Source organism: Fusarium keratoplasticum, chromosome 3, assembly GCF_025433545.1.
Source record: "Fusarium keratoplasticum isolate Fu6.1 chromosome 3, whole genome shotgun sequence".
Classification (NCBI taxonomy): Eukaryota; Fungi; Ascomycota; class Sordariomycetes; order Hypocreales; family Nectriaceae; genus Fusarium; species Fusarium keratoplasticum.
Window position 1 is genome coordinate 4,569,934 of NC_070531.1, and position 13,630 is coordinate 4,583,563.

At 51.7% G+C, this 13,630-nt stretch overlaps 5 protein-coding genes and 1 pseudogene across 6 annotated transcripts, besides 1 other annotated feature; 3 read left to right on the forward strand and 3 right to left on the reverse strand.

The window, feature by feature from the left end:
• Positions 1-272: 272 nt before the first annotated feature.
• NCS57_00471000 (uncharacterized protein) lies at positions 273-878 on the reverse strand (the record flags this gene model as incomplete). The annotated part of the gene is made up of 1 exon (XM_053054664.1): positions 273-878. The coding sequence occupies one exon, from the start codon at positions 876-878 to the stop codon at positions 273-275; it is 606 nt and encodes a 201-aa protein (XP_052916824.1).
• Positions 879-1,191: 313 nt separating this feature from the next.
• Positions 1,192-3,171, forward strand: NCS57_00471100 (annotated as a pseudogene). The gene is made up of 7 exons: positions 1,192-1,433; positions 1,498-1,657; positions 1,706-1,928; positions 1,979-2,270; positions 2,326-2,510; positions 2,569-2,627; positions 2,686-3,171.
• Positions 1,192-3,171: a sequence feature.
• A 615-nt stretch (positions 3,172-3,786) lies between these two features.
• On the reverse strand, positions 3,787-5,501 carry NCS57_00471200 (Amine oxidase; the record flags this gene model as incomplete). The annotated part of the gene is made up of 5 exons (XM_053054665.1): positions 3,787-4,032; positions 4,085-4,938; positions 4,996-5,142; positions 5,194-5,262; positions 5,315-5,501. The coding sequence occupies 5 exons, from the start codon at positions 5,499-5,501 to the stop codon at positions 3,787-3,789; spliced, it is 1,503 nt and encodes a 500-aa protein (XP_052916825.1).
• A 1,100-nt stretch (positions 5,502-6,601) lies between these two features.
• NCS57_00471300 (Amine oxidase) lies at positions 6,602-8,701 on the reverse strand (the record flags this gene model as incomplete). Its single annotated transcript, XM_053054666.1, has 3 exons — positions 6,602-7,437; positions 7,496-8,253; positions 8,307-8,701. 3 exons carry the CDS (start codon positions 8,699-8,701, stop codon positions 6,602-6,604), a joined length of 1,989 nt encoding a protein of 662 aa, XP_052916826.1.
• A 1,330-nt stretch (positions 8,702-10,031) lies between these two features.
• NCS57_00471400 (uncharacterized protein) lies at positions 10,032-11,000 on the forward strand (the record flags this gene model as incomplete). The annotated part of the gene is made up of 4 exons (XM_053054667.1): positions 10,032-10,084; positions 10,164-10,403; positions 10,465-10,763; positions 10,816-11,000. The coding sequence occupies 4 exons, from the start codon at positions 10,032-10,034 to the stop codon at positions 10,998-11,000; spliced, it is 777 nt and encodes a 258-aa protein (XP_052916827.1).
• A 322-nt stretch (positions 11,001-11,322) lies between these two features.
• On the forward strand, positions 11,323-13,630 carry NCS57_00471500 (uncharacterized protein; the record flags this gene model as incomplete). The annotated part of the gene is made up of 6 exons (XM_053054668.1): positions 11,323-11,338; positions 11,502-12,272; positions 12,334-12,641; positions 12,688-12,824; positions 12,883-13,522; positions 13,583-13,630. 6 exons carry the CDS (start codon positions 11,323-11,325, stop codon positions 13,628-13,630), a joined length of 1,920 nt encoding a protein of 639 aa, XP_052916828.1.

Here is a 13,630-nt window from a genome sequence, read left to right on the forward strand (position 1 = left end):
GTACCCTTGCCGAACCAAAAGCACGTAACAGAGCCTGTCGGGAGGGCTGTCTGTGAATGTCAAGCCTAGGTTGCGAAGCAAGATCCCTTGGACAAGGGGTGAATTACCTGGTCGGGCAGTTATCCCATGACACGAATGCAGATCATCGATTAAACGAGGGCCAAGTTGCCAGAGTTCGGATATCTTGCATGTATTCCAGTATCTTGGCACGCTTCTCCAAGGGAATACATGGGCTAGTCATTCAATAACTCCTCCTCTACCTCACTATCCGTCTACTCTAACAGGACTGCCTCGGCCTGCAACTCAAGGTGCATGCCTGGCACAGCGAGTTCAGCCACTCCAACAGTTACCCAAGTTGGACGATGCCCCGGCACTCTGCTCCTCCAAACCTCCATCATAGTCTCCTCCACCTTCATGTCGATGAGAAATGCCGTGAACTTGTGAACAGCAGCCAGACCTTGCAAGATGCCTGCGGATTCCAATGCTGCCTCCACGCAGTCGAAGCAGGCGTTGACTTCATCACGCAGAGACGAAGTAACAAGCTGACAGGTCTTGAGGTCGAATCCTGGCTGGCCCGCGGTTGTGACAAGGGATCCGGACAACGGGATCTTGGCGGCGTGAGAGCAACCGGAAGAGTGGAAGAGGTCTCCAAGCGGACCGGGCGTTTGGGAAAAGCTAACAGGCGGCATTTTTTCAAACTGTGGCAAGGGTTCGAAGCCAAATGAGATAACAGGTTGTGGTTGGATCTTGGTGTTGTGCGTGACGTTGGTCTGCAGCCCGTTGGAAGCAAACATGCCCTCAAGATATAGCCCGTAGTGAACCATGTAGATAAGGCTAGACCTGTTAGCCTTGGGCAAGTCCTGGGTGACCTTCTGCATCGGGTGGCCCGGCCAGATCGGCCATGATACCCAGAATGCGGGGAGAGATAGGCTAACGAGCCGCCACCGGCATCCATCACAAGATCGTGGGGTAAATGACACCCGGACGAACTTGACTCAACCATGATCCTGGTCCTTGCAAGGTTGAACGAGGACAGGAGTGGAAAGCCCGCAGATAAGCCTCTATCAAGTTTCTGCTTGGCTACGTAGGTACGCGACGCACGCCGAGCGTAGCCCGACCTACGAGAATAAAGGAAGGGCAGCATCACCTCCTCGAGCCAGGTTTTGTCTTGCAACGAGTCACGCTTTGCAGCCATCATCAATAGACGATCTTGTTTTTACAAAGACCAACGCAATGGAGACCATGGATTCCGACAGAACCGATACCAAGCACAGGGAGCTGAAGAGGACCAGCAGCAACAACCAGGGGGAGACCATCCTGATCCCCGACCACCATGGAGATGACCTGGACAATGCCATTCTACGAGCCCAGGGCCATGAGGCCGCTCTGCCTCGATCCTTCTCCTGGGGAGGAGCCATTGGCTTGGGATACAGGTGCGATAGGATGAACTTAGATCCGCTCTGATGTCTCTATGGCTAACAATTGTGTCATTTCCAGTATCACCAACTCCTGGATGTCTTATACTAGCTGCTTTGGGGTTACCCTCGCAGCTGGAGGTCCTCAAGCTGTTGTCTTTGCCGTCATTGTGGCAGGTTTCATCCAGTGGACCGTCACCCTGGGATTGTCTGAGCTCGCTTCGGCCTTTCCCTCGTCCGGAGTAGGTTTTCCATTCCGTCTCATTCTTATCAGTACTAACAGAAAGCAGGGACAATATCACTTCACCTACATCCTCGCACCCGAGAAGCATAGAAACTTCGCTGCCTTTGCTGTTGGCACGCTCAACGTCGTTGGATGGTGGATCGTGACTTGCTCCGGTATTTCCCTGGGCACAGTTTCCACCATGGGTCTCGTGTCGTGGTGGAATCCCAGCTTCCAAGCGACCCAGTGGCAGACTTATCTGCTCTTCAACCTCAAGATCATCATTACAAGTTAGTAGTTCCAATGACTCTTTGAATCCTCTTGCTGACGCGAGTCCTAGTGATTCCCATCTTCATCGTCCCCAACAGGCACATGGGCAAGATGACGCAGTTCGCCCTGCATCTATCCATTGTTGGCTGCATCATCGTCTTTGTGTCCATCCTCGCCATGTGCGACTTCTTCCAGCCCGGACACACCATTACTGAGACAGGTGGCAACAGAACTGGCTGGCCTTCTGGAATTGCCTGGATTTTGGGGATTGGCAACGCCCTGTATGCCTATGGTGGAACAGACGCAGTCATCCACATTGCTGAAGAAGTCACACACCCTGGAAAGCGTCTTCCTCAAGTCATGTAAGTTCTCAACCCCTCATTGGCAAGATCTCTTGAGTTAATCGAGACAACAAAGGAACGTGACAATGCTTATCGGCATCGTCACCACGGTACCGCTGGCGATTGCCTATATGTTTACCATCAAGGATATGGATGCCGTTCTCAACTCGCCACTTCCGAGCATGGAGCTGTACTACCAGGCCACTGGGAGCAAGGTCATGGCTACCTTTCTTCAGGCCTGGACCATTGCTGTCTACTATTGTGAGCCTACCCAACTTCTTGGACCGGGTGCTGGATAATCTAACATTTTCATCTGCAGCTGCCCTGCCCAGTCAGTGGATCACATGTGGCAGAATGACTTGGGCATTCGCTCGTGATGTGAGTTGCTTATTCTACATGTTAGACTTGCCTGGATCTCTTGCTAACACTCGTTTAGAAGGGCCTGCCTTACCACGAGTACTGGACTGAAATCAATGAACGCTTCCAGCTGCCTCTCAGGGCGACCATTCTTTCAGCCTCCTTCTGCACCATCTACGGACTGCTATACATTGCCTCCACAGCAGCCTTCAACTCGATCATCACGACGGCTGTTCTCGCCCTCAACATCACCTACTGCGTGCCCCAGGGAATCTGCGCCACCTACGGCAGGTCGCGTCTTCCCAAGCGATACCTGAATCTCGGAAAATGGGGCTACATCCCCAACTTCTTTGCCCCTCTGTGGGTGACCATCATTGGCACTTTCTTCTGCTTTCCAGGATCATTACCCGTCGAGGCTGGCTCAATGAACTACACTTCGGTTGTGTTGTTTATCCTTTTGCTTCTGATTTTGGGTCTTTGGTGGGTTCAGAGGCGTACTTTTGAAGGTCCGAATATTGACTGGGATACACTCAATGCTCTTAATACTTTGGAGGATGAAGAGTAAACTTGAGAGAGTGGCCTGGAGGCTTTGGGAAGCTGGGTCTTCGTCACATGGGCCACTATGTAAAGTAGGAGGCATCAAGGAGGAATATGAAAGAATGAACTCTTGACCTTACGATGTTGAACGTGATGGCGTCGCTTAAGGATGCCATGAGCCGCAATAGTAAAAGGCACAGTTAGAGTAACAACCGTGTCGGTCTTTTGATGGTCAACTTATACTTACTACAAAGGCTTTTAGCCATCCACTCCAGGAGATAGAAATTATATTTACAAACTTGTAGTCTCAGGCTTTTTTTATCACAACCCTCAAGCAAGATCCCCAAACTAACAGCTTCGGCCCGACCTCTGGATAATAACTTCGTCTCTCTCCTCTGTCTAGAAAGTATCATATTTTAAGCAACAAGGACGAATAACAGCATTCCGACGTCGATAATAGCATTATCAAGAGATGCCAATTCGAAAGTAGGTTGTGGGAACAACAAACTCGGTTTGAAAGGGTGGTGAGAAGCTAGCTCCTAACTCGCTGATCGACATGAATGTCACAGAAATAAATGTCTCTTTTCTCTTATAAAAAAAATCCCCGTCTCCTCTCCGACTCTGTTATCCCTTCACATAGTCTTTAGAGCTGGCTGAGCGTTCTGGCCGAGATTGGACCAAGGCTAGAAAGCACGGCCTTGGCGTTCAAGTGACCCTGCTCAATGGCACCGTCGATAAAGGCCCTCCATCCGTGAGCCCAGTCTGCAGAGGCGAATCGGACGTTTCCGTGAGGGCTCTGAAGCTCATTCTGGAAACGGCTCATGTAGCCAGGAGCCCACCAGGCCGGTCCTCCCTGAGAGTAAGGGTCGGTGTTCCAATTGTGGAAGATCTGTAATTAAGTCAGCGGGCAAGGTACCTGGTAACCCAATGCGCCAACATACCATCTTCTCAATCTTCATGGGATGGAGCTTCTGGAAAGCCTCGACGGTTTGCTCCGGGCACTTCTCAGCAACATACCCCGTAGCACGCTCATCAGCCCCAAACGCAACGATGTGCGCATTTCCGTTGTTCAGAACGCCATCCCCGTACCCGTACATGAGAATATTGGGGAATGACATGCCGTTCCATGAGGCGAGGCCAGATCCCTTGACCTCGGCGTGGATCTTGTTCATGAAGTTGACGTGACCAATGTTGACTGCCTCCTGTCGAAGGGGTGACAGAGGGGGCTCGAATCTGATGTGACGGAGCACGTTGAGGGGAATGGTCGAGATGACCTGAGATGCCCGGAATCGCTCGCCACTTGGCGTAGTAACCTCTACCTGCTGGCCCCAGTCTGAGATGGATGCAACCTTGGTAGAGAAGGCGTAGTCAAGGCCGTCATTGACTGCCTCGTCAAACATGCGCTTGGCCAGGACCGACTGACCCTCTCGCAGCTTGTACAAAAGCCAGACATCCTCAAAGTTGTCCGAAGAATGCGCAGCCAAAGCATGCGAGCGAATCATATCCCAAAGACTCGAGTTATCGAGGTTACCGCCCGAGATGTGTAGGATCAGAGACAGAAGGAGGGCCGACTCTTCCTCGGTCAGTTGGTCTTTGATCTGCTCGAAGCGCTCTCTGCACGACATTGCGTCGACGCGCTCAACATCCTCTCTCTTGACCATGACGTTTCCCAGCTGCTGATGAGGCAGGGGGCAGATCTTGCGGCATCCAGCACCGTCTACGTCGACGAAGAGGTCCCATGCCTTGGCCTGGAGCATTCCGGCCTCTTCGTGGGCAAGCTTGCGGGCATCATCACCTACAACGCTGGTTAGTGCCAAATATTCAGGGGCGGTCGTTTATTGGGAAGACTTACCGGTGAGGTTCATGGTGTAGTAGTTGTTCTCATACATGCCTTGTCTGGTGGTGACAAGGTCGCGGTCCATATCGTAGCGCTGCATCTCCCTGAAGAGATTGGGCTGGAAATGAGACACCCATGTGCCTCCCATCTCATACGTGTAACCTAGTGATTGAAGTGAGCTTACGAGTGGTGCAGACATTGTAGTCTTCATACCATCTTTCTCAATACTGTAGGTGCGTCCTCCAATGCGATCACGGGCCTCAATCAGAAGAACTTTTCTCTCTGTGCATCGTGTCAGTCACTACCTATTCAATACAAGTTGAGAAACACTTACTGACCAGAGCCAAGTCTCTTGCTGCAGTTAAACCAGCAAAGCCAGCGCCAATGACGATGCAGTCGTAGACCCCACGGCTGTTGCGCATCGATGTGGGAGGTTGAATGACGCCTTTGCAAGGCAGCGAGCCCTGGACAACGCCAGATTCGGCGGTCCAAACGTAACCCTCAGAAGTGTTTGGGATCATTTTCAATTTAGAAAAAGTGTGATAATGACTTAACAAGTTGCTGTATCTGTTTAGGTCGTATCTCTGCTAGCTCTGGTCCCTCCAGAGGATCACTGTCGTCCATCAGCTGCATCTTTTAGTCTCGAATCGCCTCCTCTTGAACTTCCATCCCAGGGGGGCGAACCAGGGTGGGTCCTGAAGATATTTCCTGAATAGGCAGTCCACCCAGTTCCCAGAATCTTACGACAAATGACCATCCCAGAGAGAATCGTCGCATTAGGGAAATCCACTAATGTCCCCGCCGATAAGAAACGGTAGCAAGAAATGGTGGCTTTTGGCTTTGGTAGGAGGCTGGGTCAGGTCTCTAGGGATACGAGACCGCTTCTGTCCCTTCAGCCCGGAGGAGATTGGCAGGACGATGTTGTTACCGATGACTCCGGGGTTTACTGACTTCCCGGGAGCGGGGGAGTGGATGATTGCTTCGTCTTGATGGTTCAGTTGTCTTCAATTCTGGTTGTTCATGGGTTTAGCAATAATCCTATCCCTGTCCCTTGTCCGCTATCTTTTGTGCCTTGTGAAGAGCCATCTCATTCTTGATATGCTTCCCAAACCAACGCAATGGTCGAATCAAATCAGAAGCCGGTAAAGACACTCGATACCACTACCCCTCCAGTGCCGTGATAAAGATAAACGTGGCCATCTAGCCGATGATAATTGCTGGACCTTGGTTGATCATGCTCTCCCAGTCAACGTTGTGGCTAGAGTGGCCTCTTCTCCAGAGTCAAGCTGTGTTGGCATGTAGAACGTGGTATACCCTTATGTCTACATCTCGAAGAGACCGGGTAACACATAGGATGAGATCTTCTATCATTTCACACTCTCCCCATCGTGCAGACCGTCGTGATCATAGCCAATTCACAACGGCAATAGCACCAAGAGGTGCAATTGGGCACAACATGCCATTCGTAAAGCGAATGAGTCATTATTCGAACGGCGGTAATTTAATCTAAGCAACAGTTTATTCAATTTTCATGGCTACAATACAGTTTCGATCCACATCTGCTCTTTGACCTTTGTCTACTCTTCTTTACATGCGACGCCAAAACACCATCCATCTAGGCTCACAGCCGGCTAGACGTCGCAGGACCATCACAGCAGCTAGGCACAAGAACCGACTTGTTAACCTTCTGGTTGGACCTAGGCACGTCGTTGCTAGGGTTCATGGTAAAGAAGCTCGTCGGTCGCAGCTCAACCTTAATCATCTCCATGGGCATGACGGGGAAATCTTCAGGTCGAGGGTTGTGCGTGAGACCGAAGGAGTGCCAGAGCACGACGTCCGTGTCCTTGACGTTCTCGTCGCGCTTGGCCCACACTGCAAGGCCAGAGTCGGCGGCGCTCTGGTTGGTGAACTCGCCTGCGGCGTAGAGCTCGCCGTCTTGGTATTTTGTCACCCAGATGGGCTTACTACCGAAGAGGGCTCGCTTTGCGCCTGGGGCGTGGGGACGCATGAGCATCATCTGAGAGGGATGGGCGTGGAGCTTGTAGCCCGCTGGCTTTCCCGAGATGGGGTTGATGGAGGAGGGGTTGATCATCTTGTAGACTCTCGACTTGTTGACGTCCAGATCGTAGCCTCCGGGCCTCTCAATCTCGGTGACCTTGGCGTAGTAGCCGACGCCGTAAGGGTCCAGCACGGGATCCTCGGGTGTGCGCTCGGAATCTTCGTAGGCGATGGTATTGGAGAAGCCGTCGATGGCTGGGTCGATTCGGAGGTTGAAGAGATGCTGGTGGTATGCGGCACCGACGCCGTCGGCTACGCGGGTCATCCAGGGCAGCTTGACGCCGTCGTTGACGGGCATCGTCGAGACGATACCAGTTGCACGGACTTCGCAGTGGATGTTAGCGGCTTGGTCGAGGGTCCACATAAGGATGTACTCGTAGTTGGACACGGTAGCGGTACCTGTTGAGTGAAACGTTAGCACTTTGTACAATTCATGGGAATTCGGAGCTCAACTTACACTGAATCACCAGGCGTCGATCACGAACGACAGAGGATGTGGCATTACGGTAGTTGGTGTGCTTCCAGCCAATGCCGTTATCAATTTCGTGCATGCAGATGACATTCTTCATCTTGACCGTCTCTCCCTTGGCATTGACGCGGAAACCATCAAAGTAACGGATAACACCCAAGCAGTCACAACCCAGGGTCAGACAGTTGGAAGTCATTCCCAGACCAATGTCACCCAGATCAAACGCCTGCTTGCGGATGTAAGGCTGTCGAGGGTCGGCATAGGGAACAGTCATCTCGCTCAGGGAGAGACGGTACAGGACGTTTCGGCCATCGTAGGTGACGTTGTGCAGGAGAGGACCCTCACGAACGTTCCAGCCGAGACGGAATCGCCACTTCTGCCACTCAACAAGGTGACCGTCGACGCTGAAAGAAGGACCCTCAGGCTGCTGAACCTGAAGGGGCTTCAGGTCTTGTCGCAGACCACCCTGCTCCAGAAGAGCGGTGCTGTACTCGACAGCCTTTCGAGGGATCCATGCTTGTGTATCGACGCGCTCGTCGTCGTGGTTCAGGGGGAGTCGGTCGATGCGGACAAGTTCCTTTGTGTTGGAGTCGAAGACGGGGGAGAATGGCAGTGGAATCGAGTAGTGGTTGGCCTCGGGGTCGTCGGATAGGGCGGCGTACATGTAGCATTGGATGAGACGGCGGTCGCTCTTGATGCTGGCGTCGTCGGTGCCGTATCCCCAGGGGTCGTTCAACACGCGTGCACTATACCAGGTTAGTCACGTGCAGGTGTCAGTTGAGAGATAAGGGATGTTTACTTCGGAGGAAGCTTGAGCTTTTCAATCTCGGCCAAGACAACGGGGTGAACATTGCACACCTCCTCAATCTCAATCTGCTCATCGGCATCGGCAGGACCCTGGATACCCTCAAGAATTTGGTCAACCTCGACCGTGTTGGTAGTAATGTTGACAACTCCACGGTGGAACTTGTGATCATCAAGGGTGTGAAAGTAGACGTAAGCCTTCCTGTTGGGAGGAGTAGGCAAAAGATCGCCCAACCTCTCAGCCTCAAGGTAGGGGATGAGGTCTTGCTTCCGGGGCTCATCGAGAGTGATGACCTTGAATCGGAGCTTGCTCCTCTGACAGTGGTTCAGAATCTTGACGACCTGCGCGATCTCGTCGGCGTGCAGGGGGTCGAGAGGGTGTCGGGCCATTGTTGACTCGTGGGGTTGTAAAGAGACGTTGCAATTGTGTTTCTTGCAGGCAGTAAGATTTTTCTTGCTACTGTTGCTCTTTATTTAAGATGTTGACTGATGATGAGATATGGAAGCAATTGAACTTCTCGGACCTCTCATGATATGTATTCTGCGGGTCCCAGCACATCCAGCTCAGTGTTCGCAGCTCGCCGGTCCACGCTAATACCACATTCAGCAGTTGAAGCAGTTGACCTTTCCGATGCTCCAATCATTGCTGTCCATCAATTCTGCGAGGGAGTCCATCGCGGGGAAGGGAGATCCAGCCCCTCATGGCCTACATCTTATCAGGAACTAGAGGCTCGAGCATGTGGCAAATCATGACAAGTGGAGGATGCGAAATGGGCGAGGCTGGGTTTGCTTCTTGAGTAAAATGCAATCTTTTGGCCGTGAGAGGAAAATCGGCCAGCTAGTCTCCCCCGCTTCGCCTCGCTTGTCACAGCTTGACACTTGAAGTGGCATGTTTGTATTGGTGCCTGGCCGAGCTGCTTCTTGAGATACCAAGGTTTGTGAATGGCCTTCTTTGTTTTGAAGATAACGCCAGTGTGTTTATTCTGGGCGCGTATGTGGCTTATCTCAAGTTTGCTGGCTATGGACGACTCTGGGAGTAAGCGAATAAGTTTTGCTTCTCCGTGGTCACTTCATGCTCGTCCCATGTTCAATTCTTAATGCCCAGATGAAGCAATTGAATGACCAAGAGTAAAAACACAGCTATATCTCATATAATGCGCTTCAATTAAGCCATCAAAAAGTACCTGAGCACCAGAGGAACTGGATGTCATGGATGTCCTGACAAGGTCATCATTCCTTCAACTGTGGTTGCAGCAAGCTACCCTAGAGCAAAGTAGGACTCACCCCGTGTCATGGGACCGACTCTATCGCCACCACATCAGGGTGTCGTCGTACAGGCCACCAGCGGCACGCTTGTGTTTCTGGAGCGTCATTGATAGAGATAAAAGTTATGTCATGACTCTTCTCCAAAACTAAGTAACCAAACCTCAAGGTCGTAGCCGAGATGCCGCCCTCCCTCTAAGTGGGACTAGACGTTCTTCTGTAGGCTTTGCCCAAAAAGGCAGTTCAACCAGCCAATCGCGTACTCTAACTAGCATCCCTGTTCAATCCACGATGGGGAATTGGAGATGCGGCTCAGATACAGAGCATCATTCATTATTAAACAAACGATGGATGCTGACTCTTATCATGCTTGATAACTTAGCTTGAGCATCGGTCAAGATCCTACCCACCAATATCCACTATACTCCAAGGCTGCAAGCAAGATACTGCCGACAAGATGAGCAATCTACCACTGCAAGGGAAGGCCGCCATTGTGACTGGATCTTCGAGGTATGTGTGCTGCTCTAACACCACCATTTTCAATACCGAGAAATAGAAATACTGATGAGCGACTCGTTTCCAATTGCAGAGGCATCGGTGCTGGTATCGCATTAGATCTCGCCCGAAAAGGAGCCAACGTCTTGGTCCATTACACAAGTCCTAACAGCGTCGACGCGGCCGAAGCCATCACCACACAAATCCGAGACTTGGGGAGGAAGTCGGCCGTCTGCAAGGCGGACCTTACAGATCTGGACCAACATCAGGGCATTATCGATGCCGCGGTTAAGAATGTTAGCGAGAGTGGAAAGATTGAGATCTTGGTTCACAAGTACGCTTGCTATTGCCCGTCAATGCCATCCTGCGTTCGCAACGATACTGACGCGTAGTAGCGCCGCTGTTGGACGAGACGCCCTCTTGAAGGACACGACGGTCGACTTCTACAATGATCACATCAACTGCAATATCCGAGGACTTTTCTTCCTGACCCAGAAAGTCCTCCCTCATCTAGCCCACGGCGGTCGCATCGTCATCGTCTCTTCGGTCGCAGCTCGACTTGGTGTCGAAACACAGGGTATCTACTCTGCTACCAAGGCAGCCGGAGAGGCCTTGGCGCGCGTCTGGGCTAAGGAGCTTGGACACGAGCACGGCATCACTGTCAACTGTGTCAATCCAGGCCCCGTCGCGACAGGTACGTCTCCCTTGGGGGTTTGTCTTGCTTGCGCGAACGCTAACTCTTTCAGATCAATGGCGTGCGAGTACGGACGAATTTATTGAGGCTATGCAGCCGATTATCCAGTCGACACCCGCGGCTCCAAGAGTTGGAGAGGTGGAGGATATTGCGCCCCTGGTTTCGTTTTTGTGTACTGAAGAGGCACGCTGGGTGACTGGATCTGTCTTGTCTGCGAATGGAGGGCTATATAATTAAGAGACCCAAGACTAAAACTGAATTAAATACATTTCCTCAACTCGTCTTATCCATTGTGATGTCCATTGTGATGTGAAAATGTCACAGCGGGCGTTCTTCAACGGGGCCCGTATCTTTAGCATTCGTTAGCGAGTCACGCACCAAAAAATGACATGGCAGCCACTATCTCGGTATCGCCACGCTAATCTCTAGCGTTAACTGTACCCCGCATCAGATTTTCGTACATATTGCACCCCAGACCAGGCCAAATCGGCCCCAGGCCCTTCGCTTCGAAGCAACCACGCGAAGGCGTACGTAGTCATTCCACAACAACAACACAACCATGCCCGGAGTTGCCGGTAAGTAACTCATCTTGCTCGATATACCTTGCGAATGGAAATTGATAAAGTCTTCATCAAAGGCCCTGCCTGTGCCACTTGTCGGAGAAAATGCAGGAAATGCGACCGCCAGAAGCCGGCTTGTGCCCAATGCACAAACAAAGTGAATACCTTCTGATCACAGCAACTCACTGCCTACTAACCGTCGTAACCAAGGGCGACAACTGCGAGGGATACCCCCTCAAGTTCTGTGGAGTTGCTAGCCGCGGGAAATTGTCTGGCAAGCCTCACCCCTTTGCCGACACCTCTCCCAGGCCCACCAAGAAGAGACGCGTTCGGGCTCAATCCAACGCTGGAAGCACAGAGGCTGTTGCTCCGGCCTCGACTCCCAGGGACATTAGGCCATCTCCCCCGGATACAACCACAGTCACAGCCGTCTCCCCTCCTACCGGACCTACCCTCGCCATTTCCCCTGTAGGAGCCATCGGGGATCCCAACCACCTGGACCAGGATGCGACGATAACAGTCCCCGGAGGGGCAATTCTCCCCGAATCCCCCGAATTTGATTGGTCTAGTCGCGAGGCCTTCATGGAGATGGCTTCGATTCTCAGAGGGAGTGCGTTAGAGGACCAGATTACCGGTGTCAGCCCGGCAACGAGCACACTCTCCCGCGACGATGAACTCCTACTACCACTAGATGCTATCTGCGGTACTACGGAAGCAGAGGGTCAGCGGATTCTGGTTGGAATGAACAAGTTTTCCTTGTCCAACAGTGGGAATGTACAGGAGGATGCAGTCGCTGCTTCACTGGCTGCTTCCTTTTCTAGGATTCCTTGGGCTTCCAGGATAGCAGCCGTCAAGTTTGATGCCCTGCCGAGTCTATCTTCCCCGTTAGATAAGACGCCTTTTCCTACAAATCTGGACCAAGATCGGGTGCAATTTCTACTACAATACTGTAAGGAGACGACCAAGGGGAATAGGAGAAAGAGGACTTTTCAATACTAACATCTGAGCAGTTGACGAAACCGTATGCCCAAAACTCGTCATCGACGGAGCAGCAGCCTGGTCCAACCCTTTCCAGCAATACCTCCTCCCAATGTCCCTCCAGTTCTCGGGCGTCCTATACGCCGTTCTGGGTCTCTCACTAGGCCATCTGTCCATCAACCACTACGACAATCCCTTCAACGAGCAGGAATCACTGCAGTACCGCTTTAGGGCGATCAGGCAGGTGATTGACTGGCTGGAAGGGTTGCAAGGCACCTCTACTGATCCCTGTCTCGTAGAAGCTGGGCTTGCCATAATACTAATCTTGTTGATACACGATGTGAGAATTATTCACTCTCTGTTGTACAAAACTCACATTTATGCAGGTCTGTGAAACTGGTGTTTCGGCAGGGGGCATTCATTTGAATGGGGTCACAAGCATCTGTCAACGATACTCGAAACTTCTTGAGAGGTCGATTCGCGATAGGCCATGCATGAAATTCTTATTTGGCGCTCTGTCATGGTAAGTCGAGGGAAGTTTAGGTGTGAGGGGGAAACATCATCGCTCACTACCTGTCTAGGTTACACATGCTTCGCTGTGTCCCAAGGAGATATGAAGAATTACTCACCGACGGGGTTCAGGAACACGTCTTCCAGGAGATGTGCCCTAGGCTTTTTGAGTGCTTCTCAGGATGTCCGCTGGAACTCTTTCTGGCTTTCTCTCGTCTACTTAAACTCTCCAAAGATGAATCTTCAGCAACCTCAGAGACCTCCCCCGACATGGAATCCATCCGGTCTATTCAACAATATCTCACCACTTGGCGGAGAGATGCGAGCAGTGATGCAGCCCCTGAAGATGGCTCAGACCACCTCGCCAACGCCTTCCGGCACGGCTTCCTCCTCCACTCGCTGAGTTTCTCAGACAAGGATATGACCGCTGACAACCCCGAGATCCAAAGACACATCCAAGAGATCCTCAACGCGGTTTCAAAAGTCCCGACCGGCTTCAAAGGCTCATCAAGACTGCTCTGGCCACTGTTCATGGCTGGTACAGAGAGCTTGATGGCGTATCAGCAAGATTACGTGCTTCTTCGAGTCAAGTCCATCTTGAACGATACAGGGTTTCGAAATCTGGCATCTACAACTATCTTGGAGCATATTTGGAAAGAGCGTAGGAAAGGGGCGGGGAGCGGCAGGGACACGAAACTATGGACGGACTACGTCAGTACACCTGGGTTTTCTGGCGACAAGTTTCATGAATCGTACTGACATGTTGAATAGCTATCAAAGAGAGACATCATGGAAACCCACGATTATCTGATCTTTTAA